The sequence below is a fragment of the Dromaius novaehollandiae genome, chromosome 1, assembly GCF_036370855.1.
Source record: "Dromaius novaehollandiae isolate bDroNov1 chromosome 1, bDroNov1.hap1, whole genome shotgun sequence".
NCBI classification, from domain to species: Eukaryota; Metazoa; Chordata; class Aves; order Casuariiformes; family Dromaiidae; genus Dromaius; species Dromaius novaehollandiae.
Genome location: NC_088098.1, coordinates 161679613 through 161706481, shown reverse-complemented (window position 1 = coordinate 161706481; position 26869 = coordinate 161679613). Strand labels below are relative to the sequence as shown.

Genomic DNA, 26869 nt, shown 5'->3' with positions numbered 1-26869 from the left:
CTTTAAATTACAGCTATGGTGTTCACTACTCTCACAACACATGATTATGACAAGACAAACTCCATGTTCTGATGAGCAGTATACAGAAGTTAGAGAAGACCACATTTTGTGCCAGCAAGAGTGAAAAACCAACAACAGATCAGCTTCCAGTGTTAGGAATCCCCATCACTGAAAACTCCCTACTTACACAGGGCAATTGCTTAGTAAAGCATTCCCCCGGAGATAACAAAACCATGTGGAAAACAAATACCCACTATGAATAAGAGCCCCAAAAAAGACGACCTAAAAAATCTTGCTAAGGCTGTTAAAGATGTCACCACCTGTGTACAGCCAGGCAAAAAGAACATACTTCTCCCTAAGTCCCTCTGCCCTAGTTTATAGGTGCATCTCACCACAAATCCACTTTCAGCAGTTTAATCTAAGTAATGGACAAAACTGTGAACTCGGAAGAACACATACCACATGCTACCAGGCACAGGCACAGAGCTGACAGTGTGGACAAGCAAAATATGTAAAAGCATTCCTGCCAGACTTGCGAGTACTCATCTATCATTCTGCATGATACACTCAGTACAACAAAACACATATTTTAATTGTAAAGTGAACAGACAGTAATAACATGAAAAATGTACTTTTTATACCATTATTTTCACACACACGCTAAGGCACTTCAGTAAAGGCAAAGTATCAACTGTATTCGTTTTACATGTGGAGCAGAAAAGGAGGCACACAGGCCTCTCCGTGCATCTCAGGCATAATCCCCCTTTCCGCGAGACAAAAGCCATTAAAAACACACACGCTAAGAGACCAGACACCTTGCCACCGAGGCAGGTTGCAGCGAGGGAGGTTTCAGGGGAGCCGCAGCTTCCCGAAGAGCTCCGCTTGTTCTAACTTCCCCGCAACGCCTCACGCCTAGGAAACTCGCGGTGACCGGAGAGAAGTTTGCAGCACGCAGCAGCAGAGCGGCAGCGCACGCCAGGGCGCTGCGCCGCCGGGAGCGCCCAGCCGTGCCCGGCAGGCGCCACATCCCATGGCGGCGCCCCGGGTGCAGCCGCCGCCGCTCGCACCGCCGCCCGCGGCGTGCCGCCGGTTGCCGCGGCACCGAGCCGCCGCTCGCACCGAGCCCGCAGCAGCCGCACGGGGAGGCGAAGCGCCGCTCCGGCCCCGCCGCCCTCTCCCCGCCGTGACAGCCCGGAAAGGATCAAAGGGCCCGTCCCCTCCCGCGGCGCCGACGTCGCCCCGGCCGCCGCGGCGGGACGCTGCTTCCCCCTGCCCCGCAGGCCACGAGCCGCGGCGCCGCCGCCGGGAAGCGGCCCAGCGCAGCGGGGAGGGGCCCGGGCGGACTCACCATGAGGACAGAGCCGCGCACCACCTCGGAGACGCTCTGCCGCAGCTCGGCCGCCGTGCCGGGCTTGCTCAGCGCCCGCGTGAACTTCCGAGTCTCCGGCGCCGCCAGGGCCATGGCCGCCTTCCGCGCTCCGCCGGCCACAAGCCCGGCCCGGGCTGCCCGCTGCCCTCACGGCCCGGCTGCCGGGCGGACCTTCATGCCCCGGGCGGCGGTTGGGGCGATTGGCGCGGGGGGAGGGGGCAGGGCAGGGCGCGCGCGCTGCCCGTTGGTGTCGCAGCCGGCGCCGCTCCCGGCTCGCGCCGCTCCTGTCAGGTAGCCCCTCCCTCGCCGGAGTCAGCCCGTGCTCCCAGCGCGCGCCGCGCTCCCACCTCCAAACACACCCGCCGGGCGGAGGTGGGGGGAGCAAGGAAGGAGACCGGCGGTGCCGCCGCGCCCGATTGGTGCAGCCGCGAGCAGGGCGAAAGGGGCGGTGCGCGCGCCGGGCACGGCGAGGCTCCGCCCCCACCTGTTTCCCCGGGTGGGGTTTCTGATTGGGCCCTTGGTTACCTGCCCGGCAGCGTCTCCCCAACCTCATTGGCTTAGCGGGAGCGGGGGCTGAGGCGAGGGGCGGGGCGTCCCAAGGCCGGAAGTTCCCGCCCCTGCCGGGCAGTGCCCGCCCTCCGTGGGGGGGCTGTGAAGGCGGCTAGGGGCGAGGCCGGCCCTCTCCGCGGCTGTGTTTGTCCCGCGGGCCCCCAGACGAGGCGGTAAGCGCAGATCTGTTGGGCGCTAAGCCTGAGAGTGCGGTGCTGCGCGGAGGAAGTCCCTGAGGCCCCGGGAGCGGCGGGTGCCGCCGCCGCCGTGCACCAAGGGCGAGCCGGGTCAGTCGCCGCCCGTTACGCTCAGCGGCGGCGGCGGCGGGGTGGTGTGCGGGCGCGGGGGCTGTGCCTCGCCTCCGTCTGTGAGTGAACAGCGGCGAATTCTATTAATATTTATATATTTTTATATATATGCCTATGCGCTTTTATTTAAGCGTGTGATGTGGCAAGAAATTTTAAAAGGGGTGAAATCGGTGTTTAAACCACAACACTTGAAATTCACGATTTTGAGAAGTCTCGTTTGCTCTCCAAATTAATAGTTCTGCACCTGCAGTCTGACTAGGCTTCTTTTTTAAGGTTTTGCTTTACCTCTTGTATACAGGTTGCTTATTGCAAATAGACAGTTTCCATTCATAAGTAAAGTTGCAAACATGCACTCAGTTGTACATAGTTTTTATAGATATTTTTAATTAATGAGAATTCCATCTGAGAAACGGATCAGTGGCACTGCTAAACTCAGTGGTTACACGGCCATAGGTGAGGTATGTGTGCATATAAACGTTTGGAGCATTTGTGTCCATTAGAGTTTGCACACCTTTATTTTTTTTTCTTAGAGATCTTGTATGTAAACTACTATATAGCAATATAGTCTTTTATATAAACTATTACAGACTTTTATGCGAACACTTTTGTTGAACTGTGTATGTCTCATCACTAATGGAGGGAGCAATTCAATGCCACAGACAAAGGGAAAATGTGATTTCAGGTAATATTTTAAAACCATTTCATGAGCTTATTGTATCTGAGGCTATGTTCTCAAGAAATACCTACCACAGAAGAGGCCTACTTTTTTTGGATGCTTCACAAATGCATCTGTAATTAATAAGATTCCAAACAGTCGAGGAAATTCTTCCAGAGAACTGGGGAATAAAAAGTCCAAATACACAAATGTATAACTTGCAGTAAAGGAATTATGAAGGTCAAGGATCTTGCCACATCAATCAGTGTCTTCGCATTCTTTGCAGGCCTGTCTGCAAGACTTGTTTATTCAAATGTGTGAGCTATGATTAGATTTTAGTGAGGTGTCTGTCACAACTTGAGTGTTTGTATTACTGTTCACACTCTCTTCAGGAAAGACGGAGTGGGCAGAAAGGAAGACTAGTGAGACGCATTAGAGACACCCTCTTAATTGCTATAGAGTTCTTGATTCACAAAGCAAAGACCTGGCATGTTTATGAGTCAGTGTTCCAGCTGATAAATGAGAAAACTGAGAATTGGTGGGACACATGCATTGTCTGAATACAGCAATGGATGAGCAGCTATGTGAACTTTTTATCTGGAGTACCCAGAACAAGCTATTCTAGGATCAGCTTTTTTTCCCCTCCTCAATCTGTTGCCCAGTGTGTCATATGTTCAGATCTCAATCTCTCATAAGTAAACATGCCTTACATTTTATATAAATAATAGATGACCATTTTCTAAAATAAAATCATATGTTGTTGTCAAAACGCTTTAATGTTAGTCCCAATTCTGACAAAAAACTTGAGTAGTCTACTGAATTAATAGCTGCTTAAATGTAAAATGGCAAAACCTAACCAAATTTGTCATATATAAACATTTCCTATATATATGTATGTATATATAATGCAGCTTTGCTGGAAAAGGGACAGTGTTCCAAACCTGAAAAAAAATCCTGAAGGATACCTTTATAGGTAGAGATATATAGAAAAAAAAATACATCAAATAAGTAAATGGTAGCTTATTTAGGAACATTATACAAGGTACCCAAAAGATGACATTTCCACAACCATCAAAGCTTTTTTTTCCAGCAATAATACATTCAATTTAAGACAGAAAATGAATGCAACAGTTAAAATGTGTATAAAACAAAGGGGAAAAACATGGAAGCTGAAAAGCAGAAATTGTAAGTTAGCAGTTGGGAAACAATGAAAATGAATAATAGTAGTAAAGTATATGAATGAAAAATTTTGGCTCACTGCCTAAAGAAAAATGAGACTGAATTTAAAAAAAAAAAAGTCAGGATCAACAAAGAAAATATCCTAACACTGGCATAATTTCCCTACTACTTTGAAATATTACAACTTTCAGTAACAATAATGACATACAATAAGCATGTTTGTTATTTATTAGAAAGCTGGATGATGCAGTTATAATTTATGGATCTAATTGCATATGCTTTATTCAGTCACTACCCATGGAGGATGCTAAATAACAAAAGATAAAGGTAAAAACTTTCAAACTTTCAGGACCAACTAAGTGATGTCCCAGAATTTTACAAGAATTCACTTAGGGATTCTGAATCATTCATACTCATAATCAACCTACCTTTGATAATTCCGGAAGTGGAAGAGAGAAACTAATTTTGTGCCCGTATTTGGAAAAGGTTAAAAGAGGAGGTTATTATAGCTAGAGTAACTTGACAAGAATCTCTGGCAAAATCATCGAAAGTCAGACATAGGAATCACATGTAAGAATTAAAGAACAGTTGACTACGCAATATCAGTCAGCAGGATTTGATGGAAGTTATGCCTGTTGTTTAATTTGATTAGTATTTCACTTGTCCAAAGGTAACCATATAGATTTTTAAGCTTCTATGAAGATATTATGCTATACAACATTCTAGTTAAAATAGGAATATATAAAGCCAATAACATATATTTACATGAATAAAAAATTAATTAAAATCTCAGAAGTAATTATACCTTGGAAATCATCATTGAATAGAGAGACGTGTTCAGCAAAGTATAATAAGGGTCTGGTTTTACTCCAGTCCTGTTCAGTATCTTCACTAACTTATGTAAAGAAAACATTAAATCATTACTAATACATGTAATAAATTTGTAAATGTAAAGAAATTGATGCAATAGTACATTTTCATAGGGAGACATTAATTCTGAAGTGGAGCCTGGATTTTAGGGGAAATGGAACTTACTGAAGCATTTGTTTTAATGAAGATGAGTGCAAACACATCTAAGAAAAAAGAATGTAAATCACATTATAAAAGCATTGTAGTGTGGTTATGAAGAGCGCTAAAATATTCATGGTTATGGTCCAAATTTTGAATTTAGAAGCAGAGGAATATTAAGAAGTTGTAATAACATAGCTGCTGTTACTGTATATGGCATTCATCAAACTATTATTGAAATAGTTGTATTAAATTTTAAACAGATAATTGACAAATTGGAAAAGCCAGGAGAATCTGCCTTGCAATGAGAAACTGAAGAAGCATCTGTTTAGCTTACACAAAAGCTGGATTATAATGTACTAGGATTTGCAAGGGAGGAAGACTTCAAATATTAAAAGGCTTTTTAATCTATCAGATGTAAGCACAGGGAGAACTTGTAACTGGCAGGTGAAATTATACTAATTTAGAAAAAGCATAAGATCCTCTTCTTTTAGCCACAAGAAGAGTTTGGTATAATTTCCCGAAGAGCTCGGTAGGCTCTATCAACTGAATTCTGATTTAAGATTGAATCTAGACACTGGGCTTTAAGACATCCCTCAAATTATGGGCTCAAAGCAGAGTTCACTTTATAAAATTCTCTGGTTTATATTATTGAGGTAAAGCTAGATGATCATAATATAATATTCTGGTCTTCAAATCCATTCAATTAGGAAAGGAGCTGACAAGCTAATGGTCACCAAATCGTAACAGATGATGTGGTTGGACTAAGTGTTAAAAGAATAGAGGAAGTAAGGGAGTACTCACCAAATGTTAGATCCACCAGCAGTCTGGAGGTTTTAAAAACAATAAACAACTTAGAACTGGATCTTAAAATCTAGATAAGACACATACTGCTTTTTGATGCTCTGAAAGGCAGAAACAAAAAGCTACATTTTGATGGCACTTTATCAACATTTCATTTTAAAGTGATCTACTAGTTCTGTATACTTAGTTAAAGTGAAATGAGTGCTGATGGATGGATTTCTTAGCATATTCAAACATACTAACACATTCAGTGATGGGCTGGAGTAGGTTTATCTGAGCCCATTTTTTTAAATTCTCTCAGTGGCTGAAAGAAATAATGGAGTCATTTTCCTGCCTCTGGCTGAGACTGCTTTTTTTTCCCAAATACTGCGAATCTGTCACTCCTAAATATTATACAAGCAGCTCATACAGATATTTCTGAATAGCAATTTTTAGTTTAATCATTTTCCCCAGTGGAATATATCAGTGTGCCAATACAGAAACATAAAAATGTGTACATTTGTGAATTACTTTGGTGATACAATACTGATATAACCTTTGAAACTCAACATACTCATTCTTAAGATAATGATAGCCTTTTTTTTTTTTTTTTATCAGAGGGTGTCCTGAGATCTATGAAATCTTTTATTCATCCTAATTTCAAATACCGTAAACTGGGTATTTAGAGCAAGATAGAGGAAATATGTATTTCCACTGAGCAGGTACATCCTAAATTTCTTTGATGTTGTTTCCTTCCATTCTGCTTGTAAGAAAGAGCATGTATGTATATTCGTGTCTCAGTTGCTCATAAATGGAAATACAACAAAAAAAATCTGTTAACCCCTACCTGGAAAACCTTGTGTATCATGTGGTAAAGGACAATAAGATTTAGTGGAAGTTTCTATGTAAAGTACTGGCAACACGTACCTGTTCTTCATAAAATTACATGTGTACCTGCTTCACAGAATGATGTAATCAGTTGCAATGGAACTCTGTTTTTTAAGCTTAATTGTTGTAAACCTGCCGATAGAAATTTAAGGATCATGTAAATGTACTGTAATCTTACTATCCTTTCAGATGCAATTCTGAAAGGTCATTTTTTCAAATGTCATTTCTAATGTTCAGTGGAAGTATTCTATGATTAATATAACCAACTAATCATCCTTATTCTACACTGATGCACTGCATAAATATAGCTTCTGCTCCTGGCCAGGACAGGAGAGTTAACACTACCTCTGCTTTAAAAAAAAAAAAAAAAAAAAAAAAAGTGTCAACTCTCCTACCCTGGCCAAATTCCAACGAGGATTATTATAGTTCTATGTAAATAAATTACTGTACAAGTTCAGTAGGATACAGAATAATTCACTTCCTGTTTTTTCCACTGACTCATAAGACAATTATGACACTTCTTTCAGTAATCAGTTTAATTCAAGCTTCAGGGATAATATTCCTTCTTCAACGTTACTTATAAGAACTTACCCATGAATATTAGTAACAACTTTTATAGAGTTGGTAATATAAAGTGAGCAGAATGTCACTTAATTTTGTTCTATTTTGAATGGTGTACAACAAATGTTTGACTTTAAACCTGATACGAATTTGCAGCAAAACTTTGAGTAGCTACTCTGAATTTGTTTCACATTATTTAGTTTTGTCTAAACCCAGTTTAGACAGTTTGGGTTAAACTGAGATAATGGAAACTACATGTAACAATTAAAAATGGATACATAAGGTTCTGTAACAATGTAACTAACTGAGATTTTTATACAATTTAGAGTTTAATGTTATAATTAATATATTCTTCTTATCACAGCATTCATTAAACTGCTGTCTAGTGTTGCTGTGCACTTTTAAGCGAGGCCTCATGTCATGTCATGACCACCAGTGGCAGCTTAAGTGCATACCATGGGATGGATATGCCTGTTATATCAGCATACGGGTCATTGTAGCCTTCAGAAGAGGATTTTTCTGCCCAGTAGTGACAGAGATTTCCAACTAAGCCAGACTGCATGCTGATTCCTAGATTTCCTATCATAGGTAGAATTTTTTCTTCATGTTGTCCAGGAAGTTTCCATTAAAACTGCAGAATGATTCTGGTAATTTAATTCTTCAATGTTCCTGATACAGTATTTGTTATTTGGAGACTACGTCCCTTATTTCACAAACCAGTTATATACTTCTTTCAGTGTTAATGTTTGTGACTCCCCCCAGCCACCTTAACCTAAGAACAGCATGGAGAACATGGCTGATATTCCCCTAACACATAAAAATAATTCAAAGTACTCTTTACAACAACAAATACTGCATTATTGCCTTGGCTGTTTATTCACTTAATTTGGCGTAGCTTTCACTTTTTTCATTCCGGGTAGGTAAATTCTTGATGCACTAAGAATTTGGATAAATGTTCCTTGTTTCAAGGTCTGCTTATATATAAAATTCCAAAACATGAGCTGAGAAACGATATGATGTGAGTTCTATTCAGCTGAAGTGATCAAGCAGGGTTCACAGTGATGTGAGTCCAAAAGCTCATAGAACTTATTTCCATGGCAGAATAACTCATGCAACAGAGATCTTTGCTGGCAAAAGGGAGCAATTTTCATCATATGTTGCTCACAAGAAAAGGAGAGCAGAATTTTTGTATACTATGTGCTTGTCCAGTATCCTTTACAGCAGTGTATTTAGGGGCTTGTTACTCTAGTATAAATATATACTCCAAAATAATAGACTTGTTAATGGTTATTGTGCTTTCTTCCTTGCCAGTTCATCTGGCTGTCCCTTAATTATACTAGTTATACTGTCATAAATAAAACCCAGTAATAAAATAATCTATGCAATATTTATTTTTATTACCTGCATAATTGCTAATTCCTATGGGCTTAAGGTTTGGCAGATATTTAAACTACTTGCTATCTTTTGTTCGACTTAATGTAAATCAGTTGCAGCAGTTTTTTAACTTTTTAGAGCTATTTTTACATAGCTGCAGGGCAATCTTAAAAAAAAAAAAAACATGTCCTGAAACAAAAGAAATGATTTGAAGAATTTAAGTTTCCTGTCCCTTTATAATTTTTGCATATTTGTAGACTTTAATGGTATACAACAACAATAAGCCTTATTCACATGGACAGCCACAATGAAACTACTAGAAATAATCACATGAGGAACAGCTGCAAGAGTGAATTTGCGGATACAGTGTAAATCAAATCATAAAACAGAATGCTAAAATCATTATGACTAACACATAATAAAAAGAAAAAGTCAAACATTTTCCAAGAAATAAAGATGAACATAATCAATACTGGACTGTATGACTTTTATAAAGTTTTTTGTGATTATAGCCTGGTACAATACTATGTAAAAGCAATATCTCCTGATCATAATAATAATTCAAATGGTTACTTGAAACTTTTCAAATTTGTTGCATTTGCCATGATCAGTTACAGGATAGTTTTTTCCCAGTGCAGCTTATTTGAGTTGATACCCACAGTGGGATACAGCCCCAGAATGCCTGTAAAGGAAGTTTTGTTCTGAGAGATTTCACTGTTGAATATTGAAGAAATTGGTATGGACCAATGCTACCTAGAGAAAACTCCAATTTCTTGGAGGGGTAGATTGCATTTGCTTAGCTGTTAAGCACAACAATCTTGGAGGAGAATTTCTGCACATGAATCAATACAGAAAAGTTCAAGATGCCTGTTGTCTGTTATTTTTCCTGTGAAACATGATGAATGTAACTTCATGAGGGTTTGTCAGTCATCTTTTCATGGAGAATGTTCAAAGGAAAAAGGTAGTTTTAGATACGATTTCCTATGTTTTCCTGATGTGCTGTTTAGTGTGCATTTATGTTGTTTCCAAAAATCATACAAGAGAAGAAGAAAGAGAAGAAGTTGCTAATTTAATTGCATCTGTGAAGAAAATAAACTGCCAACAAAATGGTCAGGTTATTGCATGATTGTAAGCTACAGCTATCCTAACGCGTGTTGTACTATTTGTAGCAACCATAGCATCTAAGAGCCTTCTCGCAGCTCATTAAACAATGTGACTAGTGTGTTTTTTCTCATGGAGAGAAGTATGTTCACTGAAACAGTTGGAATTTTTAAAATAATATATATTCCATCCATCTATCCACATAATATATATTTGTGCTATACAAGAAAAGTACAAAGAAATAAACTTTCAATTCTGTGGAAAGTGAAGCAGTGACATACAGTGGGGGAAGTAATTTGAGCTGATCCGTGGAAGGTTCTGTCTCCTGCACTGAAAAATGTGCCAGAAGACCAGAAGATGGAATTGCCAAACACAGTTTTCATCCTGGAGCCACTTCATTAGTAGGTTCACTCCTAAACACAATCACAGCTGTCCTCTAAACTGATAAATCCTTTGGAAGCTATCATGGCTCATATTCCAAATTCTAAAGAAGCTGAAGAGACAGATTTACTGGCACACTCCAGTGGCTGCGCAGTGACAAAGTTCTAATAAATTATCTGTAAACCTCATATACATTATACAAACAACTACCTAAGCATATACATTATTTTTATATTTTACATATATATATAGTCTAGAAGTATAAAAGTAAATAAAGTTTTGTGTGCCATTTCTTCTGGCACACATTGTTTCTGTATCTCAGTGTAGTTGCCCAATCCTGTGATAACAGAAAAATACTACTAAATACAAATGCTCCTGCTTTAAATGCACTTTGCAGGGTTTTTTTGCAAACAACTCCATAATGCTTCAGACAGTGAAAAATAGGTCTTCAGTCCTTACTGAAGATGAAGTCCTTACTGATGTTTGAATAACTGACAGATGTGACCAAACAGTCTGCTGTCTCTCTTGCTAGCTCAGCCAGCATTCCAGTTGTGTTAGTTTTTACTCACAAGGTCATCTCCTTGGGTGTCAATTTTAATAAAAGGGGTCATCTGAGTTCGTGAAGTACAGATCTATGTTTGGGATCCATACATGCTGCAGTATCATTCCTAGATTCATTATTTGCTGAACCTTATTAAATGACATTTCCATTTTTTCTTTCTTCAGATTTTGTACTGTGCTCTGGTTATTCATAGTTCCTCATTGTCTACATTGTTTTATGACAAATCCCCATGTCTTATGTCTGACTGAATCCACTGATTACTTTCTTTTCTTCATTTCCTTTAGTTTGTGAAGTCTGCTTCAGTTTTGTTCTTTAGAGCAAGCACTGCTTTTATATTGTTCTTATCACAGACTCTTTCCTGCTTACATTCTTCTTCAGATTACTGACCATGTAATTAGCCTTGAAAGGAATGCAAAAAATGTCTTTAACCTGTTTTAAAAATTGGGCATATCCCTAATAAATTTAAAGGAGAGAGTTTCATAATCTGGGAGGTTGTTGGAAAATGCTGATCTAAGTAGATAATCCAGGATAAGTTAAAAGAAGAAGCGAACCAAAGAATGAATATATAGAGGTTAGTATCAGAAATAAATCACACAAACAGCAAAATAACGTAACAGAAAAAGAAAAGAAACAAAGTATTTAAGCCACCTCATTAACTGATCTCCAGTTAGGACTAAGCATGAGAGGAATAGTGTAAAGGAAATTCTGACTTCCAGTTAACAATTCTGCTGCAGCAGCTTTAACTTCTTGTAATTGTAATGTGATAATTTCCTGGAAACTCCTAACACGGAAACACATGCAACATACTGAAAGGCAAGTTTTATAAGCTAGACATTTTACTTTGCTGCTAAAATGAACCTGAAGTCTGAATTTAGTCCATTTCTTAGTCTGTCACGCTTGATTTTATAGAGCTGCAGTGAACCAAGGTAAATGGGTATGGTACTTATGACTATGAGCTTAAAAAAGAGCAAATTCATCAAACAGTAACAAAAGAATATAATTTTGTTTGAGATAGCTAAAGCCTGTGAAAAGCACTAATTCTTGTCCTCTGTCACCTTCACCTTTAAAAATCAAGCCCTGTCCACAAGCCCTTATCAGTTTTGACTGAAAGAATGAATAACTCTGATTTATTAAGCAGAGTAAGGGGTTGCCCTAGAAAACTGAGACTGTATCTTTTTCACTTGAAAAAGTATTTTGTTCTAGCAGCCAGAGGAGCTAATGAAATTTAACAGTAAGCTCCCTGAGCATGAACATGAGCACCACTCCTGGTGCTGCCCTATAACAGTATCGTATGTGCCTTGCTCTCCTTAGAAGCTGCCATAAGAGCATGTAATGTCCAGCCAGACCTCCATCCTCTGTAGCCTGTGCATAGACTGAGCTTTTCTTAAACTATACCCTCATTTCAGCCTCAGGTGTGGCGACAGCGGTAGAAGCTCTAGTGTGGAAAAGTCAATTAGGTCTGGAGCATCCTATGGAAGAGACACAGAATGGTGCCCAAGGCAGTATATTGGTGCACAATGTTAAGGAAAAGCCTGCTGTAGTGATCTGATACTGCAAAACCTGAACTTCAGATACTGGCTTCTACCACAGCCTACATGAACTGTCTTCATATAAATGGACAACAAAGCCCTTTAGAACAGTGTTTTTTATTATCATGAGAATGTTTTTCAGGTGGCACAGGGTTGGCAGAATGGTCCTACGTCATCCCCCTTCACAGTACCTTGTCGAGGATATTAAGACAGCAGCAAAGTTTGGGACTATTTGGCTATAGCAATTGACAAGTGATGTTAGAAAGAGTGTTAGGTTGTTTCAGTTTACACGGAGTCCTGGAGGTGTCCCTCTGCAGTCTTGGGAAAGCCACAAATGTTCAGTAACCTTGGATCCCACCAGAGCCCTTGTGTGTAACTGAAAGTGGTGAATGCTCAGATGGCTCAGTTCCGTTTTAAAAATAACTTGGATCCTGAGTTTGGGGTACATCTCACTACCTAAATATAACTGGTCACCTAAAGCTCCACATATAGATACGGGACAGCAGTAAGCATCTCCATCAGGCAGTTAATCTCATCTGCTTTAGCTATGTACCCTAGAATGAGATGAGTTGGTCTGTGGATTTGCCTCTTTTTCCCTTTCCTCCATCACCGTTAAGGTGCAACTAGTACAGACCTAGCTATCTAGCTTCTAGATACCTAATTTTCCTCCCCACTGTTGTTCTGCATGAGGTTCTCTCTCAAGCTGCAGACTGAGAAAGGACAGAAGTATAAAGCTGGATCTTTGGCAAGGATCCTAATAGGTTATGTTTGCACCATAAAATGACAATTAATTTTAAAACTCTTTAATATCAGGGTGTCTTTTACTCTTTCTTTCATTTTTCAACAGATGGGTCTCCACAGTGCAAAAGAGTCTGACTTTCTTCTTGCAATTTCCTTAGCTGTTGCAGAAAGATTAAGAATTACTTGGTCACAGAGGTTGAGCTATCCTCTTATCACAGGATAGCTCTTCTAATCAATATAGCCGTGTCAGTGAGGTCAGCGCAGTGTATGTAATCTATGCCCCTTTTGAAACAAACAGAGGATTTTATCTGAACTTTTCTTGAGTAGTAATTTCTCTTGGCACTTCAAAGTGATTCTGCTTTTCATTTGGAGATGCAGAATGAAATAACCCTTCTTCTACTTTGCACTTAGAAATACATAAAAACAAAACACCCTCTCCATGTAGTCTTTGTGTTTAGAATTTCTTAGATCCATGTTTCATTTAATTAAAAAAAAAGGTAAATTACCTATGGTGCATTAATAGAATTATCTGGATTGTTAACAGATTTTGCAGCAGTTGAGTAACATTAGGCTCTGAAGTATATTACACGTATTTAAATTGTTCAACTGGTAACTTAGGCATTTATTTAATATAGCTGAAGCTTTTGGCAGATAAGCTTTCCAGGTAAGTGTCATAGAATAATTTATCCCTGTTTCTGACTGGTTCTAATAAATATATCAAAGATTTACCAGGACTTAAACTTACAGTTTTGGAGAGGTGTGTAAAAATCAGCTCCTATAAGTTACTATATTAATAGATCAAATATTATACAATATTCAGAGAAATCTAGCAATTTGATTACTACTGAAGTGTTGCCAGTCCTATTCATACCAAAAAGCATCTTGCTCCCTGAAAAGTCCCTTTTATAGCAGTATCTTATCTACAGATTATGTGTTTAAGTATCAGTCACCTATAAATACACAGCAGTAGGCAAAAAATGTATGTTTTGTTTAATTGTTTTAGATGTCAAAACCCCTGTGATCTTGTAAAAGGAACTGTTTTCTATAGGAAGATTGGTTTAACTACAACGGATGATGCTGATTCAGACTTTCAAAGAACATCTGCTGTGATGAGAAGAACTACTGGCAGTATTGGAAAACTGCTTAAGTATAAGGTAAGTTGTATAAGAAGTCCAATTAGGTATGTACTTAGTCGTGTGAATGTGATTTCTTTTAGGCTGACTGATTCTTTGCTTATATCTTTAAATCTGGTTTTAATGTTCATTTTTTAACCTTGGCCTTCTCAGTAACATTCATCCTTTAGAAAGTCTACTTTGCCCATAATGCACTCTTCACTTCTCGTTGATTCAGCTGATATCAGAGTTGCCACAACCCTGGCAGTTCAATTACTTTATTTTCTACCTACTCTTTCCTTTTCTCGTTTATCATTAAAGCTGAACATGCAACTTCAAAGAGGGGTTTTTACAGCACACTGTGTGTAAGATGGTACTCAGAGGAATGAACGAAATGGCTGACAATGGTGGCAGTCCTTGTGAAAGCTTTGCATTGATGCTTGAAAGACCAGTGGTTTCCTATTTGTCACTGTTTGTATTTCAGAGTGTTGCAAATGGATCTTTAAAGTGCTATGTGGTCTGGATCCTATCTATTTACAATGCCACTTCCATCTCAGTGACAGCTGAGATAATCACATCTGCTTTGGTTTGCAGCTCGGATACTATTAGGTGACTTAAATAGTAAAAAGAACTAGGAAGCCCACCTCCAGGCTAGTGTCAGGTCCTTGACTCTGTCAGCAGTTGATCCAACAGAGTCCAAGGGCATGTCACAGACTAATGAAAATAGCCTTGTTTTACAGCATTTGCTATCACACTTGCAATAGCATGAGTTTAGACAGGGCTTCATAGGACATACTTTTGTTTATGGGCAACTCTGGGGCAGAACCTAGGGCTGATCACATCCACATCCCGATGTGGTCAGGGAAAAAATTGTTTTTTTCTTGCGGTGGTTCTTGGAAAGTCTGTCTGCACAGATTCCATTCTTGGGGCACATGTGAATTCACCAGCAATATTAACTGAGGCTGCACTCCCACCCAGAACAATATGAATACACGAAGCATATTATACCATATTTTAGTATCCTTTCCAGTAAAGGATCCCATAGCTATAGGAATCTGTGGCACCTCGGAAGAAATGTGGATTATTGACTTTGTGTGGGTGTCACTTTTCAAAATGTTACCATTACTTTTTTCTCCATTAATTAGTTCTGTTCCTTGTGGCTAACACACAGTTATCTAATTTCTGATAGTTCAGTAACAGATCAACTAAGTTATGACTGCAAGATGTTCCCAAAGCACTGGCTTCTGACATGAAAGACTTTGCTAAGGAGTGGTATCTTGTAAGTGAATGTTTTAAGCCCTTCTACCTGCTCTGCATGTGTGTAGGCTGTTGACAGATTCCTCAGATAGGCACACAGAGCTCTACGTGAGCTGTAGTAGAAAGCTGAGGCTCATCCGTAGAAAACCTCAGGTTGGCATCAAGTTGTCATGGATAACCTCTTAAAGTTTCCCCATCTTTCCTTCTGGGAATAATATTGGCATAGTCTAGAATGATTTTTCTTCTGTCTAAAGAGAAGACCCTTATGGCATACATTTGAAATCTTACCTTTCTGAGGTAAGGCAAAGTTTAACAAAGTAAACCAGGAAGGGATTGATTTACTTGGAGCTTCAAGATAACTGGAAATTGGATAAGGTCCAAAAAACCTGTGATAGCTTCTGTCTTTATGAAATATTGCATACTCAGAAGCTGTCATGAGACCGTAAGTCTTCTCTGTCTTCCAAGCTGATGTAATGGTTATCAGAAAGGCAGCCTTGATTGAACCTAAGAGCTCAGAGGGTCTTGACTTTTCTAATATCATAGTTCAGGTCCAAGAAGAGTCCAGAACTAGGGAAAGGAAATGCTGAGTGGCATTTGTTATGTTTTCACAGCCCCACATAATTCTACGTTTTTCCAAGGGACAGGACTTGACTTTCACTTTTGCAATTTTTCACCACCACAAATGCAGTGTGAGCTGAACTTTATACTCAAAGGTGGCATAAAGATTTTGGAGGCTTGAAGCAGTGTAGTGAACGCTCTGCTGTCCCACACAGCATATATGTAGTGTCTATATAGCATGCACTGAGATCAAGTCTGGTCGAATTGAGTGCCATGGGATGGAGCACTATTCTGTGTGACCATAGGACATCTAACTGCAGTACCTGCACAGGTCAGATACACAATGCACACACATACGGTTGGGTGAATCTAATATTGGAGGTATAGCTTATATACAGTTTATCCATTTAAGAGCAGTGGCTGGTTCTTGCCAGTCGCCCAAAGTGGCCGGCTGCTCTGAAAATACAGGAGAAGCTATGTCTTGTGCAGAACAATACTGTACACTTTACAAGACCTCTGGCAATCTTAGCCCTGATTAGCCTCAAACCGAGTGCCTGGGCTTGTCACTGTCTCTGTACCCTCACAATTCTTTACAAAGGCATCCTTCTCATGGCAGATTTTTCTGCACTTCTGCCTCTCTAGAGGGAATCCTGTACCATTTTGGATTCACTCTCTAAATGCCAGTCCTCTCACCCACCCCTAGCTTCACAGCTTTGTTAACCTGACAAGGTCATCTGCAGTTGGTACTGGTGAATGCTCTAGGAATCTGTGACCAGAGTCTTACTAAAGTGACTCAGAACATTTCGTTTTAACTAGCCAGACTGTCGGTTCGCCTGGAGATACACAGTGAACAGCAAAAAAGGCTAAAATAAAAAGACATGCCGTTAGACTCCTGCCTAAAGCACTACAATGCTTACAGTCCCTGTTGTGGTAGGGGTTGCAGGTCTTCCACTATGGTCCCATAGTCCTACCTCATTCTATGCCATATTGCTTTCCTTTATGTAGTTGACCGCCTTTACTGACAATTAGCTAGCCAGAATGAGAACAGATTTTCACTTGCCCGCCTTCCTCTGTTGTAGATTTTCCTGAGTACCAGTGTCGCTGCCTTTGGCATCACATCGGCTTGTACACCTGAGAGCAAATATTTTGTTTGTTTTCAGAACAATGCTTCATTCTTTCTTTCATTCTTTCACTCATTCATTCATTCTGCTGTTGCATTCTTTTACAAAGAATTCCTCTGAGCTAGTAGTGCTGCGGCCATTCTCTTTGAGCCTGCTGTGCACAACCTGCTACTGCTGGCAAACTCTTGCAGAGTGATGTAATGCTTTACAGATCTTACACCACCATTCAGATGCCAGTCATTGTGTTGGCTCATGTTGTTCATTGCAATGTGTATAGTTCCTTAAGCTTTTATTTTTCAAAGGATTTGAAATTTGATCCCTGGCTGTCTTTCTGCTTCTGGTCTTTCCTATAGGAGAATTCTGAAAATTTTGTGTTGCCTTCTGTGTAAGACTATTGTCCTTCCTCTTTTAAGTTCCAGCTGGACTAGGTAACTTCCTTTGTTTCATAAATTCTAATTGTTTTGTTAACATTTAACCCAAGTCTTCCAGCTCCCGTACTCTCAGTCCAAATTATAGTCTGGCCTCATGCAAGTCAACCATTCAAAACTGCAAGACTGCTCTTCAGCCCTAGATGAGTTAACCACCAGAATTTCACCCTCTTTATCAACCCCTCCAATAAAAACAAATTTTCTTATATGCTTCAATTTACTTTTACATTTTCACATATTGTAATACTGTTTCATAATTGATCTCTTCTGCCTGGTTTCATGAAACACTATCAAAAGTATTAAATGCTTCAAGTCCTTGCCTGAGATAAAGCTATGACCTGGCTGCTTTCCATTTTGCTGCAGTTGTAGTACTGTTGTAATCATTATGGTCCAAGTACACAGGCGAAACAAATTTTGTAATTAGGCAAAATATCTTTCATCAGCCCAACTTTTTACTGGCACCTCTGTGCTTGGTCCTCACAGCTGTAGGTCAAGCCCCACTCATCCTCTATTTCCAGAGAATTTTAGCATTAGTGGACCTGTATACAGCTCCACTATCCTGCTCAGACATTTTCTTACTTTCTTTTGTTCGTGATAGTATTTATTTGCTCAGCAATGACTCAGAACAAAAAAAGTACGAAGAGGTCAGCCTATTTCAGTGCCTCAGCCTTGTAATGGTACAGTTATTCACCCCAACAGGAAATTCAAGCTCTCTTTGTGAATAGATCTTACAGAGGTATAGAGGCTATAGAAGCCACAGTGCCTGGGGCTAGCATGTATGGGAAGTGACTTGACCTAAAGTAATTAAATTAATTTAGTGGAGGTGAGAATCAGCTTTGAATTAAATATATTGAAAATGGAAGGGATTTACAGACTGTCCTAGGAGCAACCTGAAAAGGGTTTGCTCCTTTCCTTGTACCCCAATAGCCCCTGTATTGGTGACTATAGCCCAAAAGCAACTTGTGCAGGAATCCTCTCACCAGACCCATGCTAACCTCTAACAGGTTAGAAAGGTGGTTTGTTCAGACTCATGGTGCGTAAGTAGCTTTAAAGGCAGAGATTATGTGTTACTCAATAAGATAATGGAAACAAGGCAGTATTACAATTTTGCAGTCATTGTGTAACACACAGGAAAATACAGATGTTCCAGCCGTGTTTGTAACACTCCTCACACACAGGTGGGTCAACCATAGAGAAAGACTGCAGCGAATAATGGAATCTTCCTCATCTGTCTAAATGCATCTGGATGCAACAAAGTTCAATGGAGCAGTCGTGCGTATTTCAGGATTTTACATCTACCCTCTGATTGCATGGTTACAGTATTGACTCAACCTCCAGTTCACTTCCTCTGGGATTTCTCCATCTTCAGATTTTTTCCTCTGTAGGAGTGAGATATTACAAAACAGGAGTGGAGATCCTTTTATAAACGTTGCTTTTGAGTAAAGTTCTGGATTAACATGGAGTTATAATACCACAATTATTAGTTATAAATTGTTGATAACTGAGATTTTTCTCTGAGGATTTTGAAGATTGACACTGATTCTCTTGCTTCTGACTGAAAATTCTGATTCTGTGCCGTCAGCAGTCCTTTGGCAGCACTCTCTTCAGGATTGTGCACCTATGATAATGCCTTTCTTGCAATCAGCTTTGTAACCCATTACTTTAAAGTAACAAAAATCAGATCTGTTTAATTTTAAAGGGGCAGCCACTGAGAAACTGAGTCCCTTTTTTCTCACCTGCGCGACTTACTTATGAACAGGATATGCGAAATGATGTAAGAAAATTTTAATTTGGGGCAATATCTGTTCCACATAATATTCTTAAGTATTTAAATCACACTCACTGTTTCAAGTGCTTTGTCTATTCTAGTAATAAATGCTTATGGTACTCCCACTGAGTTACAACCTTTTGGTGAAGGAGAGGTGGGTAACCTGCCTACAGCAACACAATGAGTCATTGGCAGAATGAGGATTGCAACACAGGATTTCCTGACTTCCAAATCTGTTCTGGTTGTTCCAGATCAGGCCGCCTCCCAAACAGGTAATTATATATATATATCTATATATATCTATATATCTCGGTTACACCTTTTATCATTTTATTATCTTTAGTTATGAGCTGTGATTCTCCTACTTAACTCAGTTGCACTTCACTGTGTTAATTAGTTGTGCTTTACAATAAAACCCAAAGAGCAATTTTTCATTTGCATGTGCATGAAGTCAGTTGTAAGAAAGGTGTTAACTAAGCATTTAACAAGGCTAGACAAAAATACCCAAAGCCCAATTACAATATATGTGAAGGTGCTTACCTCTCTGCAGACCAAAAATGGCAAAGCTATTTAATTGTCCATGACTATGAAGGCCTGTTAGTCACAGAGGAAATCATAGTTGCATATATTGTCTGTGCTTAGGCAAGAGAACTGCATGCTTGAACAAAATGAACTTCAACACATTTATAAGAAACTCGCACATTTTGTAAATGAGATGCTTTTATATAAAGTGGTAAGAGGAAGCTGTATCTGTGCTCTCTTGTGGAGGCAGTAAGCCAGATCCTCAGCTGCTACAAATTGATTTTGGTCCAAGGAAATGAATAGATGGAGCTAGACTGACCTAATCCAGCTGAGGATCTGCATCAATTTTTTTTTCCATACACTATTAAAGTCATTTTGACAAGTGGAGAGAGAATGGCTATGTTGAGAGCAATCTTACTTCAACATTGAGGAATCTGTTGGCCAATTTCGTTAGTTCTTTTGTACCGTTTTGTTTTCTGTCATTGAACAATTCTGCTCTCCATTCCAGTCATGCAGTATTTTATCTTCTGTTGTTTCTTTTTTTATATATAGCCACCTCATATATACTCCTCTTCACATTTTATCCAACCTGAATTGTACATACTCCTGAAGAAACCTTGTTTCTCTGTCTCTTTTGGAGAAGGGGCAAATAACAGTAGGGATATAAACTGTGGACACCAAGATAGTGGCCAGACTATATTCCCTAGAATATCTAGAGATGTGAACATAAACTCTGAACATGGTGAGGTAGCTTTCTTGAATGTACACGGACAGTTTTTAGAATTAATCACTTTTCCATCTGCTGCCTCTGACCTCTTCTGATCTCCTCATAGAGCAGCTGTGTTGGCTGGCTGGCTTTTAAGGTCATCGGTAGTCTTACCCAAGAAGTTCAAGGAAACACAATCAGACCATTGCTCTATCCTTTGCATCACTGCTCTGGACCAGTTAGCAGAGCTTATTACTACATCAGACAGTAGCATTTTATAATTGTTTTGTTGGTAAGAGTGACTGCATAGGTGAAATAGGGCAGAGGGAGGCCCTACACAGTATTGCTAATTCCATTTCTCAAAACACATGAGTCAAGCTCCCCAGATAATAACCTTGGCTTATAGACATTCCAAAAAGTGCCTTTTATGATTTTGGCATTTTCTCTCTGAATCTCTGTGCCAAATTTGCTTCACAATTTTCAAATCTTTCCTTGCAATTTCAAGGCCTCAAAATTTTTCCTTTGGAAAAATCAAAGCAGGGATTCTCAGGCAATCTCTAGATTTCAGTGCCTGGGGCTAAAAGAAAACCACCAAATATAGTAAGCCTCATAATAAAATTACAGGATGCTGTAATACATCTGGGTTACTTTTTTATCTTGCAATCTCTGCAGCGCTGAGGCAGAAGGGCAAAGGCAGATCCTGAAACAAACACTGCTACCAGCCTGTTTGTACATGTACTGCAGATGATAAATAATTCCACGCTCCAGGGCTGTCAATCATGATGAGCAATGCGTTCCATAAATTTGAGCTTGAATCTGAATTCACATGAACATGAAAGGAGACTAAGACCTTTACATCTGCATATTTTTGAGTACTTGTCTACACAAAGAGCAGTCAAATAGGGAAAGAAAGAAAGCTGAGTCAGTGTGTAACCTTGCCACAGGTTTACAGACAAGGAAAACTTTTGTGTGGTCATCTGAACTGCTGGACTGCTCTATTGAGATGACCTGTTTTGAGCGCTATATTCACATATCAGGTGTTGTTTGTGACTGTGAGAGAGCTGGAATAACTGAGTAGTACAGCACCATAGCGTCTCACAGAAAGGCATAGAGCTTATGCTATGGAAGGCAAAGCTTTTCATGGAGGTAGTACTAATGAAGGTAATGTGGGGAGGGGACCTAGTGCTTTAGCCCCCTTCACTGGCTGGACAGATCCACGGCTACAAAGAAAGTGATTTGATTCTCAGTGTTCCTAAAACTCTGCTTGAGAGCTATCTTTTTGCTGTCATTGTAACACACATTCCCGGAGTGTTTCCCTAAGTTTCTTCTCATTACCTGTGGCTGCAAGATGGGACTGTCTGGCCTCCATGTCTTCACACAGTTCAGCTCTCCTTCTTTCTGTAGTTCTTGTAAATACCTATAGCATTATCAAAGAGTGTCCTGTTAGCTAGGACTTGCTAATTACTGGCATATCACTTTGTTGGGCTTCTAGTCCCCGTTCAGACAGGGTATTTTTTTCCTAGTATCTGTACTTCAAGATTTAAAAACCCCAACTGTCTGGTGTTTGTGAGATCTTTGTCTTGTAAGGGACAATTCTTCAAAACAGTGGGCATTCTGGATTCCCCCCCCCCCCCCTTTTTTTTATCTGGGAGAATCCCAAATCCCCTGTTAACATAACATCTCAAAATCCTTCCTAATATGGGCATTAAAGGCCAGAGACAATCTTGATTCAGTCGCTCTGAGTTCATTGCTTCTGAGCCCCTGTGTAATTCCTTCTCTTTCTAGGAGCGATCTAGTGAGATTATGAACCATTTGTTTGAGACTGGTCATCCACCACTCCAGTATACAATTCTTAATAGGATCTTATTAGGATGGACAGCAAGTGTCTGAGAGAAACAAATATTGCTCCTTGGGGAACACAAGCTGTTCCACCAAATCTATTTACACAAAGGAAAAGCCTGAACTAGTGCTAGAAAACTGCTGTATATCAAATGACAGTGTGGACACTCTTGATTGCATTTTGTGTGCAGAAGTTATTCTACATTGGATTTTGCTAAACCTCAAGACAGCTTTTCTTACAAAGTAGGAATGGCCATGCAGAGAGCAAGTATAAAATATTTATTAAACTGTAATTGTGTCTCATACCTATTGCACAAGACTTTTCCCATGGAGACATGCCATAAGAAAAGATCACCTGACATAGGAAGAAGATGGATGAGACATTTGGCCCTTGGCACTTTTGCTGCACAGTATACCAGGCAGCACCTCTGTTTACTGTATGTTTTGAGCCCACATGACTTAATTAGGCTCTTCTCTTGCCAAAAATAGCATGGCTGATAGAAAGCCTAAGTATCTGCAAAGAAACTGTGGTGGATCCATAGCGGCAGGCAGGTCCCTCATCTCTAGGAAGGGGGATATGCAGAATCAATCAGTTAAATTACGAGCAGAACCACTGTAAGGAAGAGCCAAAATAATCCCTGCTGGGTTAAAAGACAGTTCCGTTATGGAAGTGGTACATCTGTCAGCAAATATTCCTAGACATAGAAATGATTTAGAAGGCTGACTGCCCCATATTTTTATTGTATCATGAATAAAAGACTAAACATTCATTTGTACACTGTGATTTAAAGGAATAGGGTTAATGGTCAATAAACCAATAGGAGACAAGAAAACAGCTGTAGTTTAATCATCTGCTCAAATAGATGAGACAATATCAAGAATTTCTTTCAAACATACTTGTTTGAAAATATATTCAAATCCCCTTAATTCCCAGGGTCCTCAGGAAAGTCAGACAGGATACTGATAGAGAATAATTGCACTGGTCTAACCAAGAAAATACGAGTTCCCGGATTTTGATAGTGTTGTCCATTGGTTTGTCATGAATAATAACTTTCCTGTTGGATTTGACAGTACAAGAAAAGAGCTGATAATGCACCTCTGCCTTTATTTCTGTCCACTGTGAAAAGCTTTATGATTCCTTCCGCACTCTAACTAAATTCTTGAAAATCTTTTTTCATGAATAAGTAATCTACTTTCCATTCGGATCTCAGTTCTGTTCTTAAGGGTCTAAAATATTCTCATCTTCAATCCAGGGCAATGCTTTATTAATTATGCCTATGTCTGAGACAATCATCTTGGTTGTTATCAGCAAGACAAAATGAAGAAATACATATGTGATGAAAGACACACCCTTTATAATTTCCCATCTTGATAAAGTGTTTCTCAGGCTTCACCTGAAATTCTTACCATAGGTGGTTACATGATTTGAATCAAATAATCAATTTATCATTTTTTTCCTTCTTTCAGAGAAGGGAGAAGCCAGGTTGCATACCCTGTATATTTAGAAAGTATTAGCCTTTTATTTGCAAAGAAGTTTGAAATTTCCCTACAATTGCTTGTATTAAATACTGAAAAACTGACGAGTCATCAAATTTTGGTTCAAAGTCTATATAATTGTCTTTTAAATTATATTAGGATTTGCTCTAGTGTAGCACAATTAAATCACTTTCCATTTTCTGCTCATATCAGGTTAGGGTTCATGCTGTTAGGCTGAAGTTGCTGATTTGGCTTTTTTGCATGTGTCATTACTTCTGATTACTCCAAAATAACCACCTGATGGTCGGTTCAGATTTTTATTAAACGTTTTTCACAGCAGAAGCACCAATGTTGGACAATAATGATTTTTTGAAACTTTGTTTTCCCCAGAGCAGTACTGTAATGTCTCACCTCCAAACACCTTCTTAATTTAGGTTACAGGTTATGATTCATCAAATATGGATTGTGTATACTGCGGTTGTGTGTGTATACATACACAGAATACATATTGACAAGCACTTTCCCAGGGCAGTTACTCACCTGCACGTGAATTGGAGGGTTTTTAGAGGTGTTGCCTACACATATGCATATACTCAGAAGGTCCTATAACATTTGGATTTTGTAGAAGAAAGATGTTCTTCGTACTTCATTCTTTGTAACCTTCACGTGGAATACAGGAGTAATCATGAAACAGGACAGTCTCACTAGACAATGATGATCTGAAAACACTGTAGTTGTATGAACTAACAGAAAAAGAGTATCTACAGACATAACATGTAAGGCAACAGATACAACATACAAGGCAACTGGAATTCTTCAGGATAAATCAGCAGCTTTTTTTTGCAGCTTTACTAATTTTTCTCTCTCTCTCTTTTTTTTTTTTAATCAGCATTCCGCTCTGCACAGACCACCTGGGCTTGATCCCTTCGGTGTTACCTTTTTTGTCAATCACCCTTGCCATGTCTCCCCCCCCCCCCCCCCGAGAGCTTTTTACGGCTTCTTCTTCCGTCAGTATGGCATTTAAGAGACGACAAGTTGCATAACTCCGACTGTGCCTCTATTTCTTCCCCTCATCCCTTGCTCCACCCCTCTCTTAATTCCTCACATTCCACCCAGCCTGCTCATCTGACCCCTCCCTTGGTCTCTTTTTTTTTTTGTTGTTCTTGATTTAGTATCTTCCTTCATGCCATTGCCATACACATAGAACAAACACGGCCTCCCACCTCACGTTAACTAGGCATCCTCCTACTCCTATTTCAAAACATGGAGAAGAGCTGCTGCCGAGCCATCTGTTCCGCGAATCCTTCCAACCATAACAAGCACATTCCATCTGTCTTCACTCAGGAGCCTACGAACCTCAGCTTGAAAGCTGAGAGGGCACTGTCCTGATCCAGACTCCAAAGAAATCCACAGGACTCTTTCTGTCGAATTCGCTGTGCTTTGAAGCAGGCCAGAAAACACTTGGAACAGATGCGCCCTTTTTTGTTGTACCTTTTTCCACATTTTGCAGTGTAATGTGCATCTAAAATACTGCATCAAATTGCAGTTAGAAAAAAATTGCGTCTGAAGTGTCGCATACCATGCAGGTATTTGAGTATTAAGCCCCAAATTCCCTTTGGTTTTGCTCCAAATCGATGCTTTTCCTGGACATAATGTCTAACTTTTTACATTGTGATCTTCAGGTGAAAACAGTTTACCAGCAAGTGAGCAAAAATTTCTGGGTTTATATGACATCTGAATGCAGTGTAGGAAGCAAAGGTTTAAATTTTGTCCTCAAATCTCTATATTGCCAGCAAGGTCACTGATGCTGAATCTAGCCTACAAGCTGCTCTCCCCGTTTATATGAAAATATAGGTTCTCACTTGAGTGGATAATTCAATTCATCAACTTTTAACATGGATCTGTTTAAATCATTAGTTATTGAAATCCCAAACCATACCACTGTGGAACGACTAACTGCATTTAAACCTGGAAGCAAAATTATAGGAAAATGTCTGAAAATTCTGTTTTCTCAATACATTTTCACATACAAAATTAATCAAAATAAGTGTGTTGTCCAGTATCCATTCATTAAACCAATATTTATACTAACAAATTGTTGTCACCTATGTAACATGACTCGTGTATTAAATATACACTTACTGGTGTAACAGATGTTACAACAAATACATGTCTTGTGTGTACAAAAGAGTTTATTGATTTTGCTGTTCTACTTGAAAAGCTTGCTAGTTTAGCTTACAATAGGAACAAAACAAAAATGCTAAACCTGACTTTTAGTATTAGATGATTTAGTGTTGGATCACTATTTTTAACTTGATTAAAGCACAAAAAATGGCATTAATGCAAATTTAGGGATGTACTGTTAAATGAGTATATAAAGAAATGAGACCTCACCACACTTCCACTCCCCTGCACAACAAGTTTAATTGCTGTTGTGTGCATTCAGACTAGCAAGCCCTCAAAAAATTACGATGTGAGATCTACAATATATGTGCTATAATAATAGAAAGGATTAACACTGCATTTTACACACCCTCTTGGATATTAAATAAAACCTTTTAACTCCTTCCCCCCATAAAGTTCAGCCTATTCTCTCATTTCCATTCGGTGCAGGAGCGTTTGCAGAAAAGTGAGCATCTCTGACTCCCTCACCACAGCCTGGGACCTGGCTGAGGGCCGGGGCCACCAGCGCAGGGCACAGGCGGGAAGTACAGAGAGCGCAGAAAGGCTCAAGGCAGCGCACAGCGACCTCCTGGAAGCGCCACCATTCAGGCAGTTGGGATTTTATTTCCAAATCAGGACAGCTTGCAATTTCAGCACTTGCTTCTCTGGTAAATTCCCCAGGAGCCCAGTGTGAAACTGCCTTCCTTTCTGAGCCTGGGACCTGAAAAACAGCACCACCGGCCCCTTGTGGTGTGGAGAGGCACATCGGCTACAAGAGAAAAACGAGCCCAAAATGGCAGCGTGCTCCGGGCGGGTCAAGGCAAAGACCTTGGTGCCGGGAAATGTTTCTTTGCCTCGGGTAGTCGTTTCTGCAACAAAAATCTGCGACTTTTTAGCCGACCTCCCTGCCGATTTACAAAGTACTCCAGGT

The 26869-nt window shown here is 39.8% G+C and overlaps 2 protein-coding genes across 8 annotated transcripts in view; one reads left to right on the top strand and one right to left on the bottom strand.

Moving 5' to 3' along the window:
* DOCK9 (dedicator of cytokinesis 9) overlaps nt 1-1828 on the bottom strand; it is a 143681-nt gene extending 141853 nt beyond the window's left edge. For all 3 annotated transcript variants that reach the window (XM_064504455.1, XM_064504461.1, XM_064504469.1), the window contains exon 1: nt 1349-1828. In XM_064504455.1, coding sequence (XP_064360525.1) covers nt 1349-1462 — 114 coding nt within the window. In that variant the 5' untranslated portion in view covers nt 1463-1828. The remainder of the gene's footprint in view (nt 1-1348) is intronic.
* A 142-nt stretch (nt 1829-1970) lies between these two features.
* Nucleotides 1971-26869, top strand: part of UBAC2 (UBA domain containing 2) — a 139689-nt gene continuing 114790 nt past the window's right edge. The window contains exons 1-4 of one of the 5 annotated variants that reach the window (XM_064504505.1): nt 1971-2091; nt 13992-14142; nt 19164-19238; nt 19334-19504. In XM_064504505.1, the coding sequence (XP_064360575.1) occupies nt 19429-19504 (76 nt within the window). In that variant the 5' untranslated portion in view covers nt 1971-2091; nt 13992-14142; nt 19164-19238; nt 19334-19428. Of the gene's footprint in view, nt 2092-6469; nt 6574-13991; nt 14143-19163; nt 19239-19333; nt 19505-26869 lie in introns of all 5 variants that reach the window. The other 4 variants (XM_064504507.1, XM_064504497.1, XM_064504491.1 and 1 more) reach the window with 4 other exon arrangements.